The sequence below is a fragment of the Antedon bifida genome, chromosome 5 (assembly GCF_963402885.1).
Source record: "Antedon bifida chromosome 5, ecAntBifi1.1, whole genome shotgun sequence".
Lineage (NCBI taxonomy): Eukaryota > Metazoa > Echinodermata > Crinoidea > Comatulida > Antedonidae > Antedon > Antedon bifida.
Genome location: NC_136230.1, coordinates 21973312 through 21992689, shown reverse-complemented (window position 1 = coordinate 21992689; position 19378 = coordinate 21973312). Strand labels below are relative to the sequence as shown.

Genomic DNA, 19378 nt, shown 5'->3' with positions numbered 1-19378 from the left:
CAGTACTGTATGTTAAAATACTATACTGTAGGCCTACTGTATGTTAAAATACTATACTGTAGGCCTACTGTATGTTAAAATACTATACTGTAGGCCTACTGTATGTTAAAATACTATACTGTAGGCCTACTGTATGTTAAAATACTATACTGTAGGCCTACTGTATGTTAAAATACTATACTGTAGGCCTATATTAAAAAACTGTTAAAATACTGTTAAAAAACTATTTTAAAAATGCAAACGGCATAGGCGCCATAGGATAACCAGATCCAGAGATTTCAAAATTCAACTACTGATAGTCAAACTTCTCCTTGGGAACACACCTCTATTCAGGGGACAGTTTGTTGGTTTCTGAAGGTGTTCTGTGCACACTTGTTTAGGACACCTGGGAATACCCGTAAATTTAATATGGTTTCCATAAATTTTAATGTGCTGAATTGATAAGCATATTCTTCAACCCAACGGGTATCATTTTCCTAGGATTATAGTCTGCATACAGAGGTCACATGACCATTGCCCATGCTGCTTAAAGTATTGCTTTTGAGGATTGTTGGATTTTAGTATTAAATTAGTGAATAATTTATGTACTATACACAGTATTTCACTTTTATTAAAATATTCCTTTGTGATTGCCTTTTTTAAAATGAAATTTCAGAATGAGCATTATGGAATTTATTTTGCAGAAGACATATACACATATATACACATATAATACAATCAAAATTACAAACACAAGAAAACTTATACTTATCTAATGTATTGTTTGTATTGTACAACAATGTTTGTTGGTTGACTAAATATTGTTTATTTGTTGACCAAACAATGTGTATTTTTTTTCACCAAACACTCTATTTTTTCAACAAACGTGGTTTGTTTTTTCACCCAACACTCTTTATTTTTGCATCAATCACTGTTTATTTGCTGACGAAACACACTTTTTTAATTATGCAGATGCTTGGGATGTGTGGTTACAGAATTAAAGGTCTCCCATTGAGAATTAGTAGTTCATAAGTGTGAAAGAAAAGTTAAAGTTAAATAAAGAGTTAAATTTATAAAAATGATTAGTGATGATCTAAGAAACATATTTGAGATGCTAACCTAACAATTTGAGGCTTCTTGTAACTCTGCTGCCGAGAATGGCGCATTTTGGCAAACAACTCCTTTAGGCACCAAACTGACAGTTTAATGGTTTATTTAATTCAGTAATGTAGTCATCTGAATCTGTTGCAAAAAAGGTATAACAAATATATGACAGTTTGTATTACAGTACACACACGTTTGTACTACTATTTTATATGCACTGTGTATATTGAATTGTGATGTGTTTTATTAGGGTAGGAAAGTGGACAGCAGTGCTCTGAAATGTATCCACCTGCTGCAATTACCTTTCTCAAACTCGGCATATCTCTTATAAAGATGTATTGTCCCCCTGAAAAATAATTTAAAACATTTTTTTTGTTTAAATATGCCATTTTAACATTTTGACAACATTTATTTAAACTGAAAAAACTAATTTAATTCAAATTTTCTGCCAGTCAATATGTTTTTGGTTGAATTTAACTATTATGTTGTTTTATAAGTGAAAACATTTTTTTTTTATATGGAAGTGATTAACTTTATTAAAACTACTAAATAACCTAATCAAATCAGATTTAATTAATCTTCAGTTTTTATGTTTTTGGGGGACAATACATCTTTAAACAGTATCTAGAGTATTATCAGGGGAGAGTGAATTTGTTCCACTTTTCCCTGCTAATACTACTGTACTCTCAACAACTTGTTTGTTCATTTGACAACTCCTGCATTATTTACAGTAATGTGCAGTATGGCCAATAAGGATATTTTTGACTATTTTTTTTATCTGACATGGAAATGTAAATTTAAAAACTGTAGATTTATTTTGTCCCATACAAGTTAAAAGATATTTTTGGTTGGGTATCAACTGAAACTATGCAAAAGAGTTTGAATGACTGTGTATTAGTGTAGAAGAAGAGAAATCGGGTAAAAGGTTGTATTGTAAGTACTGTAAAATCTAAAATATTTGATTATTCATAAAAGATATGTACAAAATATTATATAATTATTCATGATTATGATTCACAGCTTTAGAGAGAATTGCATAATAAACCAAATATTACATTAGATGATGAAACACAGATATTATTAATGTTGCATAAATGCTATTATTACAATTTGTATGTGTATTTTAAATCTTCTATTGTGTGTGATATTAATACTGTAATATTACATTGAATTTGCTATTAATTATTTTCATAGATATTATTACTGAAATTGTAATATTAATTGTAATTATTATTGTAATATTAATGAATAATGATTTTTTCAGCATCATGAAATTGTTAATATTCTTGTTAATTAAAAATTTACTATTAAAATGCACAATATTATATAGATTCTGATTTTTTATTATTAATGATAATTATTAAATTTCAATTTACAAAGTCTTGTACTGTAAAATTATAATGTAAAGGTTAAATCATGTGTTGCATAATTATTATTAAATGTTAATTCTTAAATTGTATAATTGTAGTTTAATAAAGTTATTTGTTGAGTATTTATAGACTGATAAACAAGCATCTTAAATTAATGTACAGTAAAGTGACTTAAGTAAAGTGACTTAACTTTCTATCTGTAATAAATTTCATATCTGATGTACGGTACTAGAGAAGCACAGTGGGACAATACTTTATAACTGCTAAATGTAATACAGTAAAACTAATGGGACACCAACTAAGGGAATTGAATGACCCCTCTTCAAATGGCTTCCCTGGTCACTATGCGGTTGGGTCATGGAGGTGTCCCCATTAGGGGGTACTACTCTATCTACCCAGTGGGTTAAACTAGAAGAAGCCCCTTCTCAATGAATGAATGAAGAGTTTTACTAAGGAAGGTTCAAATAAAAACACGGTTGGCATTTTAGCAAATGAAGGTTAAAACGGAAAGAAAGATAAATTTATTATTCATTTTGCCCTTAAGTAGTACTGTAAATTGCAAATGTAATGTCAAAATAATCTTTAAAAAAATCCCAGGGTGTTATTTAATATGTGTCTTTTAAAGATTATTATTATAATCTTTTACTTATTATATATTCTTGTTGTATTCTTTTTATCAGTGGTTTAAAATGTGTTTAGTTGCTAATTAATATAATTGTACAGTTGTAGAATACTATAAAAGAAATTATAAATGATCTGTATATTTTGGCTACATTTACAGTGGTTTACAGATTATTTTTCACAAATTGTAAGCAGGATATTAAATAGATATTATAAGGTAATTCTGTTTGTGTACTGTTGATATTTTTGTCTTATTGTTCTTTTGTTTAGTACAATGTGATGCACCTTGAAATGAATATTGATTTTGAATGAAGTTAATTACTGACAGTGTGGTTGACCTTTTCAATATCATCAATTGTTGTGCCCCCTCTATAGTTCATGAATTATTTGTTTTGTCCAAATCAGGCTAAACTACGTCCTTATGCTAGGATGCATGCTACCTTGGTCGTTTATGATGGACCTAACCAATCGACAATCATTGTTGTGAATACATATCTCCTTCCAATTGAGACCACTGTACCGCAGACCCATGACCGCCTATCGTTTTTTACATTATTTGCTGTCTCTATTTAACGACTCCCCCTAATTAAAAGACCAGATTGGGATAAACTCAATTTAACATGTTTCTTCACATTTATTTCCTCCAATTAAAGATCATAAATTTGTATAATTAATCCATATTAGGTAGAACAGCCATAGGAATTTTGAAAAATACTGCAGTTTGAATACACACAAACGAACAGGACACACTTACACTTCAGATGACATTTAGGCCTAATTCCCCTTTAAATAAAAATGTTAAGACCACTTAGTGCCGGTCTGTAGCTGGAGGAGACCAAAGCTACTACAGACCATTAAAATATGGGTGCCAAAAGTGGTCTGTATAATAATATTATTTTTGTAAAAATAAAATAAAATTTGACTGTGCAAAGTTTGCACTTTTCGTCAGTAATTTTCAGTTAAAATATCTGATTATTAAATCTAAGTGATAGCCTACTTAAATTAACTTTAATTGAATAACGTTGTTGAAAACGAAGTTAGTAATGTTTATTTCTCTTAATACCAACTGAATACGTTTATTTTAACATTCGATGAATTAATGATAGCTCAGTAAACCCCGGCGAAAACAATGTTAAGAAGAGAATCTATATAATTGCATAGCATTCTGGCGCCTCTGTGCACTCTATCGCCCTGCTTTGAATGAAGAGTAGACAATTTAAAATTCCTTATCGAATGGAAAGCCAGACTTGACATACAAATCTGTCGTCTTATTAATGTACCGTCAACATAAATTTTCTACACCGTTGCTCTCTGCTTCATCAACAAGACAAGTAAGAAGAATTAAGAAACCTAGAAAATGATTTGACCGTCTGTAATGATTGCATTAGCGTACGATTATGACCTATGAGCATTATTTATAAAAACAAATTAAGATAGCCGAGAGTACCATCGATTCACAGGTGAATGGTAATACACATACACTAATATGTTATCATGATTATTATCATAATCTTTGTAAATGTCATTTTATATGACTTCATCATCATTTTAATTCCTCCTGTTTTCTCCTCCCTGACGTCACCTTCAACACCAAAATCACCATAAATGGACGTGCCATCATTTGGTAAATATCACCATCGTACCACCACTGTCACCGTCATCACCAGAATTATCATCATCACTATACCACCGTTTCTTTTGATCGTCGAGGACATTGGTATCGCATCGCAGGGCCGTAGCCACCAGTGCGGGTTGTTACGGTTCAACAGGACAAACTCATAGAATAGTATTATATATCAACGAAAATGTCATAAGTCTAAAAAGAAGAAACGGAGCGGAGGAGTGAACTAATAGACACACCGTGTGCACTTAATAGTTACCCGTCCCGTATAACCACCGGCTCTGAAGGGTTGTCACCATTTTCGTTGGTCAGTATCATCATAATCATCATCAACATTATCAGCAATAAGCATAATTTAACCGTTCTTGATCGGCGACGTCAACAGGTCACTACCAGAATGTCAACATCATAATCACCGTCATTTTTTCATTTAGTTCAGACAAACAATGAAACAAAATAAATACATACTTCGGGCAAATCTAGGTCGCCACCGTTGACAACATCATCATCAGATTCAAAATTGTAATAAACAATAATATAAAAAGAAACTCAAAATAATACACATGCGTTTTATTGTGGTTATCTATTTCTTATAATACCGATTTGTATTTTACATATTTTGAATTACCATGTTGGTTGAAAGAAAGTTCATCGTGAAAACTGTCTAATTAAACAAAAGTCAAGCATTGACCAAACAACACGCAAGTTTAAAAATCATCTCCTCATATGCCTAAGGCCTTATCCTTTTTTTAAATTAAAAGAAGCTAAAGAAATTAAAAAAGACTAAAGAACCCTAAAGGGACACTTTCCTTAGAGCAAAATATCTTTCCAACACTACGGTCAGCCCCATTAAGAGGACACTTCGTTGGGTCCTGAAAGGCGTACATTCATTAAATGGTTCTATTAATTATAATATACTTTTATGATTTATTCTCGAAAGTCCGCTGAATACTGAGTCTTCTTATTTACCAGCCGGTTTGCTCTATTTAGAATTTATAAAGATTACGGTGGTACAACAGTATTATAACAATACCTATAATAATAAAGAGACAGAACACATTTTTTTTAATTCGACAGTATTACTTAAAATAAAAAAACTGGATACTAATGTCATAAGTTAAACAATTCAAAGACTGTCCTTGTCGTAATGAACATTATGACTAAAAATCAATCTCATTCGGCGTTTAATGGCATCGCCTACAGTAACTAATTCCGATTCTTGTTCGGCAATTTCCGGATTACCGAGTTCATTTCTAATTTCTACTATTTGTGTATCAATGTCCCTTTCAATCTTCTGTAATTCTTCTTCGCGTTCGCTGTCATTTTTTAAGCTTTCTTTCGCGGCAAGTGCCCTCTTTTGAAACTCCCACGTCATCCGTTTTAACTCGATTTCCAACTTAGGTTCTAGGTTGTCAAAAACGTAACCTTGTTTCTTCGTTTCAGGCTCATCTTCTGCAGCAATACTGAGTATCTGACGATTTAGAAACGTAAGAAATGATTCCTCGGGCTTTCCGTCAACTAATAACTGTCTATCTTCACTTCCTGGCGCCAACAATTTTTGCCCCGCTGCATTATTTTCACTGAAATGGATGGTGTATCAGATTTAATAAAACATGATTAAACAGGTATACGGTAAACTTCAATTGGCTATGCAGCTATTTTCTCGGAAGGAAACTCATCAATGAGTTATGTAGCATTTTAAATTACAGATTCAACTTTTGGAAGGATAATTTCATTTATATCATACAACTAGGTATAATTACTTTAGGTTTTTCTAAAGCTTTTTTTCCCACCTGGGCTCAACGAGAGAACGTTAAATAAATGGCAAAGCAGGACGTGATTTGACCAATCACAAGTGATGGATAAAAAATAACGGAATAAAAATGTGTATGATGATATAGTCGCTTGTCATTGGTCAACTCGCTTGCGTTGCGCGTTGCGTCTTGTCCTTGCAAGTTTTTAACCAAGCTTAGTCTATCCTATGATATATTTCGTTATTTGTTAACAATTCTTCAATTTCTACACAATGAACATAACTATAATATTAATCTACAAAAGGTGTGAAAATCATAAACCATTATTTTTATTATTTTGTTTTGCCTTTTTTGTGTCAAACGTATTTCGCTGACAAGATTATGTATTATGATGAATGTGAGATTAAATATTCATCAATACAGGAAAGAGTGTACACTAGACACTATTCTAATTTCGTTGTTGATTTCTTTCCCTTTTTTTTTTTATTTATTTCAACTTTATTTATAGAAGGGGAACCCTTCCAGCTGAACCCGCAGGTCAGCTGATAACCCTCTTAAAAATGACAAAATATATAAAACTATACTAATACGAATCTACTATATACATTTAAATTTAAAACAATTATCTAAAAAAATAATTATCTAAAAAAAATTCAATTAGACAATTACGATAAAATGGGTTCCTTAATCATTGTACTATCTATAACATAATTTGTGGTCCATGATTAAACCATCCCAGATGATGGCAAAATTCGACAATTTACAACCACATATTGTGAAACAAAGTTCACCCATGTAACATTATACAACTGAATGCAAATAATAAGATGAACATTTAACACCGGAAAATAACGAAGACGGCGGCAACTTACATTGTTTGTTCCTTCGGATTTTTACCAACTCGGATATATTTGCTGACGCCCTCGATCTCATGGAATCCAACAACGCCACTGTCCATGTAAACCTCCGCGTTTACAGATGAACCAGAGTTACCGTCTGGGATCCTTGGGCCTGCAATTATACATAACCGCCATTTTTATTCATTCATAGTATAATTTCATAAGTTTCAGTTTCATAATATTTATTTACAGAAGAAGAATAATAATATGCAATTGAAAAGTAATAAAGTCAGAGAATTAAGGCAGATGCCCGGAAAAATAAAAAACAAAAACTTGTGTTAGGCGAGCCTAAAAAAGAATGCACTAACTTTTTTAGAATCCTACTAACTCAAATATAGAAACAAACAAACATAACACGCGCCATCGACCACATAAACTACTAAAGACTTGAAAAAGTAGGCCTACACTGTCGATGCATATTGTAAGATTACAGAGTATCTTATATTATGTTCGAAGGAGACACTTTTATCGTGTGTCTTTAATCAGAGATCAGTATACGATTTATTAGTTCATTCATACAAAGCAGATAACTGCCTCTAATGCCAAGAAGTGGGTGTTCATGGGGTTTTTTTTATAATGTTTAACAAAACATGACCGTTCCTCTCAAACAACTGTAAACATGAAGCTAATCTGTATTAAACATTGGGAATGTTGGCCTGCGCTACGTAACGATGAAGTAATGGTAAGGATGTTACCATCCTTTGAATGTAGAGAGACCCATTACACTTGGACGATGAGTTACGATCGTCGATATATAGATAAATTAATATGCATTTTTATTATAAAAGGAAATCAAAACAGTTTTCATCCTAGAACTATGTATAACCATGGAGAAATAAACTTATTTCTCCATGGTATAACCCTATATGCTGCCAGCCTTTGTTGAACATTTGTTTTCCACACGTCCAATCAAAATAACGTCATGATTAATAAGAGCAATAATATCGTGTTGATACAACGATTTTGTTGTTCTTATTGACCATGACGTCATTTTTAATAATATTATTTTTATCAAAGACAAACTAAATAGTTATTCATAGTTCTAGAATGAAAAATGTTCACTTTCTTTTATTTAAGTCTGTGATCGAGGTAGCTGGAAAAGTATCCTCATTCTTTTGAAGAAAAAGATAAGTTTCACGTAGGCCTAACTTTTAACGAACTCCTCGATCGTCGGTTCGTTCCATTCAAACAGCTAAAAACTTTAATTTTCAATTATGAATATTGTAGGCCTATACACTGGTGTACTGAATACTTACCAACTGGCAACGAAAAACACGATGACAGACACATTATCGCCACACATAAGGTATTCAAACTATGCATCTTGCTCAAAAACTGTATTTAAAAACGATAAAGTTCTAGTAACTGCTGGGGTTTTTTTTTAAATCAAACTTTATAAACTTTGTTTTTCTGCCACAGGTAGTCTCTCGCGAATGGATGATGTGAGAGTGTATATTAAATTATCGCAATTGTATCACGTGGCAACCTGTGCAACATGTTTTACAATGACGATTGTTAAGAATGATTATAAATACAAAGTAGACCTATCACATTGCTGCCACTTATTGTAGTCTTTTGAATCAGAGACGACGTGGACATGACAACAGCTGCGGCGTGACTGGTTCGTCAGACCAGACGTCATTTTGTATAGAATGACCAGAACTTTATATGCTGGTTTTTTAGTCTTAGGGTCAAAGAGAAAAACTCACTACAAAGAATTGTTAACTTAAGTTCTAAATTAATAGGTTGTCAACTTCGTAGTTTATCTTCTTTCTGTGACATGCAAACTCTAGAAAAAAGTAGAGCTATTCTAAAAAATATTAACCATGCCTTGTTCAGTGATTTCGAGCTCATGCCTCATGGGCGTCGCTTTCGATGCCCGGCATGTAGAACAAACCGGAAAAGGAATTCGTTTTTGCCAGTGGCTATTCGACTCTTAAATTCTTGAACCTTGACTCTTTTTTTTTTTCTATTTTGTACTGTGTATTGTGATATTTTGTATATTTTGTAAGATCATTTTAATCCAGACCTTTTTATTTGAATTGCCCCGTGTGGGATGATTAAAGAATTTTGAATTGAATTGAATTGAATTGATTATATATTGCGTTACAGTATTTTATTTCGTAATTCTCAGTCGTACGCGTGAGAAAATTACTTGAGATCCCACTCGAGGTAATTGAGTGTTAATGAAGTCATTATTTAATTGAAATAACGTTTTCTGACATAAATATACTGGCCTAGGACTCGAGAGAATGTAAGAGCTAAATGAGAAGCGGAGAAGACTCATTCATATCTCAGAATTGTACACCACACGCGGACCATTACATGTGTAAATTGTAAAGAAATGGGAAGATTGTTTTAAGTAGGCCCATTTATGCTGATTATGATTTCATCCAAGCTTGGTCATAGCGTAAAACAGGTTTTACTAAGATCTAGGAGTAGGAAGATCTCACTGCCGGGAGCCAAGCCTACACCCGATGAATCGTGGTAAAAAATGTAACAGTACCGAGAGTCCAGGTGGAATTATTTTACATAGGCCATCAATACACTCAATTATAAAACAAAGAGTAATATTTGTCATTATAATTAATATATTTATAGGCATATAGGCCTACACACAAAATTGAGAATAAATTATTTGTTATAAAAAAAAATATAAGGCACTTTTAAAACTGTAAATTTACATGATAATTTAAAACAAATAATTTAAAATGTTTACTGTTTGCTAACTGTAATTTCAGATCGTGTCTTTTAAACAATAAACTACGTTAATATTATTTATTGTTAGACCTTTGTCTTATTTTAATTTTTTTTGGGAAATTGGAATATTGGGTCCGATCAAAGAATATATATCACAAAAATGAGTATTCCGCGATTTTCCCTGTAACAGTAATATTGTCCATGTGGTAGGGCGCCGCCATAAGTGTGGATGTATCTGGGATGTATACAACTTTTTGTGACGGTTTCACTAATCAAAGGCTGGACCACCGGTAGTATTTTCATGATAAAAAATGTTATCAACTACATGCCAACATCATGTTAAATGCTGTTTGGATATTTAATTGTTCGTTTCATGCAATTTATTTAGTAAAAACTGCCGTATAAACAGTTCGCTTCATCAACCGGGCGCACGATAGCGTGTAGGTGTTTACGCGTTTTCACGAAGGATAGTTTAATAATATTCCTATATTTAACATGTTTCTGGTCAAACAAATAAATGTTAATGAAATTTAACATTGTATCCTATTAATAACATGTATTTTATACTAATTTATATCATAAAAAACAATACTTAATTTACCGGGCGTAGAGTAGTACGTGGCAATGGTAAAGAATAGGCCATGCTGGGTGACGATTCGTTGATTTTTGGTGTTGGGCTTTTTTTGTGAACTAATTTAGCATGTTAGTAAATAATTGTCTGTAAAAGTGAATGTACACTAGTTTGTTAATAAATATGTATTATAAAATAGTTTACAATTGCAAAAACTATTATCATAATTCTATTTAATGTGACATGTATAATATCTATTAAATCAAGTCTTATTTAGTATGTATACATCCGCCCTTATGAGGGCGGGCATCACTCACTGGAGCTCTCTGTTACAAATTTCTCATGCAAAAATCGCGGAATACTCATTCTTGTGATATATATTCTTTGGTCCGATGGAGGGCGCAATCAAGATGTCGAAAATGGAAGTCGACGAGGAAAATAAACCTGGTACCTCAAAAAATGAATCAGATATGACAGTTAATGATGATTCTGTGATGGCATGTAGTTCTACAACTGGTAGTGTTACTATATCATTACACCCATTGTTAATTATGAATATTTCCGAGCATTGGACACGTACCAAAGCCCAAGAAGGAAAACCAACCCAAGGTAGGCTGGCACGGTTTTGTGTGTGATGTGGGAAGAAGTGGCCACTTGTACCGCGGAGTTGGTTGGTACAAGGCATGTGATGGTCTAGGCCTAGCCTAGCTAGCATATTATAGTTATGTTTGTAATGATAGGACAGTCTACTACTAGGCTAGTACTACTCCTACTTTAAACAGGATGGGTAGCTGTTAAGTAACTTCTGTTCAATAATTTTTACAGTTTTTTTTTCAGTTTTTCAGATATCATATGCCTACTAAAACTAGGGTAGGGCCTAGGCCTAGGCCCTATAGTAGCCTAGCTACTAGGGAGGGGCCGGGCCTAGGCTAGGCAGGGGGTACAGGCAGGGCTAGTTATTAGGCTAGTTAGCTATAATTAATAAGGCACAATTAAATTCGCCTGATATAGATAGGCCTATATTGCTATAATAAATTATTATTATTTGAAAATAACTGATCGGCATTCTTCTCTATTCCCCTCTCTCAATGTCTCACACATTCTAGACTAGCAAAATCAGATGTAATGTATTACATAAAAAAAAACCACTTCCTAAAAAAACAGAATTCAGACAGTAAATGTGGGTTTGAAAAATATTTTTATTATAATAATATATAATAAGTTTTTTTTAAATATTGAGGAAATCCGGAAATTGAATGAAAATTCAGGAGGCTTCCGGAGAAATTGGGATGTCTGTATTTAAGCAGTATTTAATAATTAAAGAAAGGCCAAACAAATATTATCTGTAACTTTATAACATTTTTTCTTTTTAGTCTTTGGAGCGATTACTGGCAGACAAACTGGACGCAACATTGAAATAATGAATTCATTTGAGTTAATGTTTGAAGTGATAGAGGGCGACATAGTCATTGACAGGGAATATTACAATACAAAAGAGGAGCAATGTAAGAATAAAACAGTATCAGTAATTGATAAGAGTATCAACTATTATCAAACTGGCATAACACATGGGACAAAGGCCCTTGGTTTAGTACTCCTAAATGGGTCCTCCGTACTGGGTAATTGCATCAGGGCTTCTCATACTTTCGGGCCCCCTTAAGCTCTGGGGCCCCTGGGTTTAGTTAGTGAGCGCTCATAGCCATTACACCACTGTGCTTTAAGTCATTAGTCCCATGTAAATCATGCATGTTAAAAACTACAATACGGTATTACCCAAGGTGTAAGATTTGTCACCAGAAGGACCCCACTGATACTAAGTCTACTGACTTCTTCCATATGTCGCATGCAGCATTGGCATAACTTCTATTATCTTTTCTTTTTTTCAGTCAAACAGATATTTCAAGATGATTGCATAGGATGGTACACATCAGGAGGACCACCAAGTAAATCAGACATAAAAGTTCATAAACAAGTAAGTACTGTACTATGAATTGACCCCTATATTAACATGGCTTATTTTAGTGTTGAAATACTAAGCATACAGTTGGTTGTGTTGAAGGTGTCCTCTAAATGGAGGTGTATTATTACTATTGTCATATTCTATTGAGCTTTTACTGTTGAGTATACAGTAGTTTAGTATTTGTTATTATTTTGAGCGTTGAGACTGTTCACAATGAAAAAGCTTGTATTTGTTAACGTTTTCTAAACAAAGATTTTCTGTTGAGCACAATCATTTTACATTTTACCATTCAAATACAAAAAGTACTCAACAAATATTTATGTTCATCTCAAAAGTTCCCAATCGAAAACACCAATTGTTATTGATTTATATATTTTTTTTGCCATTATGATAGCAGATGAATTTAACAGTCAATTTGTTGCAAAGTTGTTGCTGTAACTTTAAAACCATTGACATCACCATTTTGTTTTATACAGACAGAAAATATTAAATATGTACGTTTTTTTTATTCAGATTTGTGAGATAAATGAAAGTCCGATTTTCCTGAAGTTGAACCCAATGTCGCGACACACAGATGTAAGTTATGGTTATTTGGGTTATCAGTTTGATGTGTACGTACACATCATAAAACAAAATATTGTCACATTTCTAGGGTTTCTTTTCATGCATGAGAGGGCGAAATTTCATTTAATCCAAAAAATTTTACACAGGTTGGCATTTGGCAGTATAATATACGCAATCCCTGTCATTCCTGGGTTAATGAATAAGTGATTAAGGCTTGTTTTTAGTTAGTAAAGGGTTATAACACACATTGTGATTAAACTTCCAGGCCTTGTCTTTTTAAAATCATAGGTGTGCTACAAATTGCACTCAGGGGTGCTGTAGGTGTGCTGTTTGTATTTTCGTGTGTAGAAGTTTAGCAAATTAAGGTGTGTTGTAAATCGCACTCCTCAAGGGCAGTTTAGGAGTGTGTTAGGTGAGTGATCGCACTCACTCACCTTAAAAGGCAAGGCCTGAACTTCACCTAGTACCTTGTTTGTGCTATACATCAAAACAAAAACAAATGCGTGGGTAATAAGGTTTGTTAATACGGAATTCAACACAACCCATGTAGGCATAAGCACTCTGAGCAATCGAAACTGACCTCTACTTACCACAATTCAAAATACTAAAAATATGTCGATATAAGCAGTTGCGTTTAGTTGTATTGCATTGAAAATGTTCTACTTTTCTGGAACTGAAAAGAACTAAATGCAACTGACCAATTTCATGCCGGGTGTGCAGTATGGAAAGTGATCAACCCCACTAGTTTCTTTTAAGTATGAATCAAATCACAAATAAAAGTTTGCATAGTACAGCTGAGTTGCTCAAATGTTGACATAAGCGCTCTTGCGCAACTAGTGTCTTTGAGTTTAGTTCCCTTCAGTTTAAGGTCAGAGAAAGCTTATATGCCTACTTTGAATCATAATTATCTTACAAATCATTATTCTACATTTTCAAGTCATTCATCAGAAGTACCAAATGTCCAAAGCATTTTGGGAAAACATAGCATTTAAAACTTGTTAACATTAATGCTATTTATGTTGTTTTTTAGCTACCAATAACAATATGTGAATCGGTAATTGATTTAGTGAATGGCCAAGCTACCATGTTATTTGTGGAATTACAGTACACAATAGCTACAGAAGAAGCAGAGAGAATTGGTGTAGACCATGTAGCCAGGCTATCATCATCTGAAGCTGCTGAAAGTTCAAAAGGTTGGTAAAGTAGTGTATTAAACAGCAAATGTAATTGAATGCAAGATCTTTATTTTTTTAAGTTTTAAAGCAATTAGTAAAGTTATGGGTATTCTATAAAGACAATTGTTATACATATACGCTGGAAAGGGTAGTGTATGCTAAATTACAGGAGGTCAAAATTTGACTTTTGAAATCCCTAATAGAAATAATGGTGCGGTTTATATTCGCCCTAATAGTCTTTATAAAAAATACATGTATGTCCAAAAATGTCTGCTTGTTGCTTACATACTTATTGGGATCGTTTCCACCACATTATTCCATCAATATCTTTTTGACCCCCCAACTCCGAAAATTAAAATTTGTTCCCATGGTATGTATAAGTTATAGGCATAAAGAATGTCTGCATTTAGAATTGTAATCAATATCAATCCATGACATGTATCTGGAGCTGAAGAACTTAATTTTTCCAAGTTTAGGCCCTCCTATCTCGTCGATTTGCTACTGCATATGTATAAAATACTCTTGAAAACTAATATTTTTCTAGTGTACTGCAATTGCAATGCAATTCTGTTTCAATTTGTTTTTTCTTGTCAGTCGCTGAGCACCTTCAAGCCCAACATAACGCCATCAAGATGCTTCACAGCCGTGTCAAGTTGATTCTAGATTATGTAAAAGCAGTACAAAATGGACACGTACCTATTAACCATGAGATCATGCGAGATGCCCACAGCTTATGTCACAGACTACCAGTTCTTAGCTCTGACAAATTCAATGGTGACTTCTACAATGTAAGTAAAAGTTTGTTTGTTACTTTTATATATGTAAATATGTTTCCCTTCATTCATTTTATTAGAAAGTGTTTCCTAGATATAATACGGGTGTTCCAAATGAGAGGTCATACTGTATAACATTATAAATTTGACTTTTCTTTTTTAAACAATTTTCAAATCATTGTTTTTGTATGACTCATGTGAATACAAGTGATTGGTCATGTTTGATCAATATATAACATTGGATATTTCTCCCCAACATTTATTTTTATACTGTATGGCTCATTGCTTGATAAAATGCTACTAGCCTGACATACAATATATAGTAAAATATACTGTTTTATTTCTTTTTGGCTGGGCCCCATTAATTCTAATCTTAATTTTCAAAATTGTCCTTTTTTTTTCAGCAATGTAACGATGTATGTCTTATGGCATACTTAGGCGCCATTACTAAAGGCTGCAACACTATTAATCAAGTAAGTTTTACATTTTCTCTTTAACCCTTTGAAGATGTGGCCCGTATCTCATACGGGGTAATTTACTGTCCCAGGACGCGAGGCCTGTATATATACGGGTTGACTTTTTGGGGGTCACTGAATTGCACTTTTTGAGCATTTGACCTTTGACCTAGGTAAAAAAAATATGCAATTTTTCGGAAGGCCAAAACATTTCACATAACAATAAAACAAACAATTGCAGAAAGTTACAATCATAAAAATGTATTTTGCATTTTTCCTAAACCTATTAAAAATACCTTATTTAGCCTGAGTCACTTGGGGTAGAAACCTCGCGTCTTCAAAGGGTTAATCTCATAAGAAAGTTTGTTATACAACTTTTTGTTACTGCATGTATCCATACACATGAAGGTAACAGGGTAACAAAATGACCAGCATTTTGCCTGGAAGTTTTAAAAGTACATTTATAACCCACCACGTGGTAGGTATCTTTGGTCATAATTATAATAACAACAAACATATGTCCTTTTGATTGATTTATTTCATATCATGTCTCCTGCATTATTTATTTCTCATTTATACGATTGAAGATATTATTGCACAATCTAAAATTGTTAAGAAATACAATAGACCTTAGATGAGAAAGCCACCTGTGTACTGTCTATAACTTCCCTACATCCACGAACAAAATCCATGTGCTAACTTTTTGCATGGCTTAGCCTTTGATATTTAATTCATGATAGAAGCGGCTGATAAATTGAATATAGGTTTACTGTACAACAGTAGGTGCGATAAAATGATGAATATTTGAAATTCATTGAATGTGGAGAATATATATTACCATCAAAGAATACATCTGATTTGTTGGAAGTCAATCTTACATACAACATTTTTTATAATGAAAATGCACATTCTAGTAACTATATTAGAACGTGCCTATTCTACTAGAGAGATATTTGATTAAATACGAAGTATTTCCCATAAATGATGTGTGTTTGTAAATCATATTTGAAGCCAAACAGTAATTCTCACTTTTTAATATTATTGTTTTCCAGTTCGTAAATAAATTCAACGTGTTGTATGATCGGCAAGGCATCGGCCGACGTATGCGAGGTCTGTTTTTCTAACATCTTCAATATTCCTGGTGGATTTCACCAAAATGTGAATATCAGCTAAAAGAACCTAAACTTAAAAAGTTTAAAAACCATTGTGGATTTTACATTATATATTGCCACCATCAAACTGAAATAAAGTCTTATTTGTAAATAGAAATAAGACTTCCAGGCATAATATTCTCTGGTGAGGATATATAGCAGATTTGTGATCAATAAAGAATAATCAATAAATTAGTTATGTTGATTTGTAAATGATTCAAACAATAAAACCCCTCACACTCCAATTCAATGGACTCTTTGGCATAAAAGGGGAATGTTTTAACTCTACGGTTAACCCCTATTCAGAGGACATCACTATTAAGTGGGCCCTCTCCTGAGAAATGAACAAGGAGAAATATATATGATAACACTACGGCCCAACAGTTATTAGTGTCCTGAAGGCGTTCCCTTAATAGGGGTTCTACCATGGAGTAAAGAATAAAAATAATAATTCTTTACTCCATGGTTCTACTGGACTGTCACAGGGATTCAATAACAGTTTGTATTTAAACCACGACTATAAAAAAAAAAAGATGACTCAATATTCGTATAGAAATATTTTTATGTCATACAATCATTTCGTTATGCTCGGTGATTTAAAACGAAACCCTCAACAGAATGACAATATATCTAAAGATAATATTGTGTACATTTCCTATTTAAAGTCAGAGCTTCTAATGCTAAATACAAGTAGTTTAAAATTGAGCCATGATGTGTACTTAAATGTATTACTCATTCTCAATTAAACAAGAAACATTTTTTTTTTATTACTGTGTTGTGTATTATTTAATAAAAACCTACAATAAAAATCAAATGTTTTTGGATAATTTCTGGATGAAAATCGTGTATTACGCCCTCTATAGTATTAAACTGTTAACGTATTTTAAAACTTTTGGTTTACCATAATCAAACAATCTTAAAATAGCCCTCGGTTCTATTTCTGATTCTTAACCTTCGGTTTTCATATGATGGTAATTTAAATTTTAATAGAAAATTAAGTTTGAGAACAACCGTTTTGGCATTTTCAATTGTTAAAAAAAATATAATTCGAAAAACATTAAAAAATGATTCGAGGCAGAAAAAAAACATCAGGATAAATAAGTTTACAGAGTGACCACCTTCGCGCGTCGACCTACACTATTCGGTCTGTATAATACTTAACCGTTTATTCATTGTAATTTATTTAATATAGTAGTAGATAATTATTTAAAAGAATGTTATTTTAACTTTTAAATTTGGAATTGTTTTAGGTAAGTAAATATATTCAATTCAATAATCTTAATTCAAATTTTAAAATGATGAAAGACCGTATTTGGTATTTAAGTATGTATGAACATCAACAACATGTCGTCAACACACATCCGATCACTTCCAGGCACCATACGTCTTTGGAACAAACTAGGCCCAAGAAGCTGCAGAGTCAAAATCACTAGAGGGATTCAAAAATTGTATAAATAAGAAATCTGAAACTATCTTTAAAAAAATGTATAATGTAATAATATGAAATTTAAGGAGAATTAGGAAGCCAGCTACATAAATGTGACCAACCCATGTGCGACTATACTCAAATGAGGTTATGCACAGTATAGGAAGAGGAGGATGATGATGATGATGGTCGTTCATAAATAGTAGGCCTATAGCCTATCGTCTTCAGTACATTCTTATTGCATGATATCTGGTTATCCTGTTCCATGCATAGGTCTCTTTCAGGCATATTTCACATCAGTTCTATTTCATATTGGTCGTATTTTAGTACCGTACTATTTCATGCACATTTATATTATGGTCATGGTCTTATTTTAGGATATTCCTATTTTCAAATAGTCATATTCCAGGCATAATACTATTTCAATGTTTCGTTTTCAATACTGAAGTATTTTCCTTAACTTTTAAATTATTAAATTTCTGTTAGACCTATGAAAATGGATTTCCAGATTCAGATTCATAAAAAAATATAAGTTAAAAACATTCTTTCGATGAAAATAAATCCAAGAATCACATCTTTCTTTAAAACGTATGAATCTTCAAAAATAGTGGTAATTGTTTATATAAAAACATAATAATGTTGATGCAGTTACTAAAGACAATACAAGTAATGTGTAAAAGGCTATATTTTAATGATGAATTGTATAATTTATATTTATTGATCTATATCTCTGTAAGACAAATGGGAAACTTAATATATAAAAAGAAATATATAAAGAAATATATGTTTATTATATATTATAGGCCTATAATTATTTTTCAGAATATCACCCTAGCTGTTCAGAATTGGTGTTGCGCCTGTGGTGTTTATATTATAAACTATATGCAAAAACAAAATAAGAGAAACAAGAACCCATTGATTACAAAGAGATGTATATATTCAAAATGAATGTAACAAAAATATGAAATAAAGGCGAGTGAATCTCACAAGGTGACACTGGTTTTCAAAATAAAATCCTAGTTTGGGGTCCGGTTTCTCCATCTTATGTTTCTTGAAACATAGCCTAATCATAAATTCCGTGAAAGTTTATTCCGATTTGGGAACGCCATAAAAACACTCGACCTACTTACAGACTTCAATTCATCGATTTTGTTGTCTGTTTAGGCTTAGAAAATATGTATTAACGAGAGGAAGTCGAGCCCCGTACCTTACAACAATTAAAGACATAGAAACTCAATTATATTGCCTGGTCGAT

The 19378-nt window shown here is 32.5% G+C and overlaps 3 protein-coding genes across 4 annotated transcripts in view; 1 reads left to right on the top strand and 2 right to left on the bottom strand.

The window, feature by feature from the left end:
- The window catches only part of LOC144842012 (uncharacterized), a 188997-nt gene that overhangs the window by 29654 nt on the left and 139965 nt on the right, over positions 1–19378 (bottom strand). The window contains exon 2 of one of the 2 annotated variants that reach the window (XR_013612068.1): positions 15142–15153. The exons of the other annotated variant lie outside the window; for it this stretch is intronic. The gene's annotated coding sequence lies outside the window, so the exon portion shown is untranslated. Of the gene's footprint in view, positions 1–15141; positions 15154–19378 lie in introns of those variants that run through there. 2 annotated transcript variants of the gene reach the window in all.
- LOC144843160 (uncharacterized) lies at positions 5576–8787 on the bottom strand. The gene is made up of 3 exons (XM_078699883.1): positions 8605–8787; positions 7322–7460; positions 5576–6275 (listed from the first exon to the last, which is right to left on the bottom strand). The coding sequence occupies exons 1-3, from the start codon at positions 8669–8671 to the stop codon at positions 5822–5824; spliced, it is 660 nt and encodes a 219-aa protein (XP_078556009.1). The 5' UTR covers positions 8672–8787; the 3' UTR covers positions 5576–5821.
- LOC144842017 (COP9 signalosome complex subunit 6-like) lies at positions 11015–17511 on the top strand. The gene is made up of 8 exons (XM_078698358.1): positions 11015–11228; positions 11993–12124; positions 12506–12591; positions 13093–13155; positions 14174–14336; positions 14913–15106; positions 15496–15564; positions 16599–17511. Exons 1-8 carry the CDS (start codon positions 11030–11032, stop codon positions 16668–16670), a joined length of 978 nt encoding a protein of 325 aa, XP_078554484.1. The 5' UTR covers positions 11015–11029; the 3' UTR covers positions 16671–17511.

What these genes read in the sequence shown, in the direction of transcription:
- LOC144842017 (XM_078698358.1), top strand. Translation starts at nt 11,030, where the DNA reads ATGTCGAAAATGGAAGTCGACGAGGAAAATAAACCTGGTACCTCAAAA. An exon ending in CAATACAAAAGAGGAGCAAT is followed by an intron (nt 12,125 to 12,505) that starts GTAAGAATAAAA and finishes TCTTTTTTTCAG; the next exon opens with TCAAACAGATATTTCAAGAT. An exon ending in AGCTGCTGAAAGTTCAAAAG is followed by an intron (nt 14,337 to 14,912) that starts GTTGGTAAAGTA and finishes TTTTCTTGTCAG; the next exon opens with TCGCTGAGCACCTTCAAGCC.
- LOC144843160 (XM_078699883.1), bottom strand. Translation starts at nt 8,671, where the DNA reads ATGCATAGTTTGAATACCTTATGTGTGGCGATAATGTGTCTGTCATCG. An exon ending in GTGTTTTTCGTTGCCAGTTG is followed by an intron (nt 7,461 to 8,604) that starts GTAAGTATTCAG and finishes GTATAATTGCAG; the next exon opens with GCCCAAGGATCCCAGACGGT. An exon ending in AATCCGAAGGAACAAACAAT is followed by an intron (nt 6,276 to 7,321) that starts GTAAGTTGCCGC and finishes CATCCATTTCAG; the next exon opens with TGAAAATAATGCAGCGGGGC.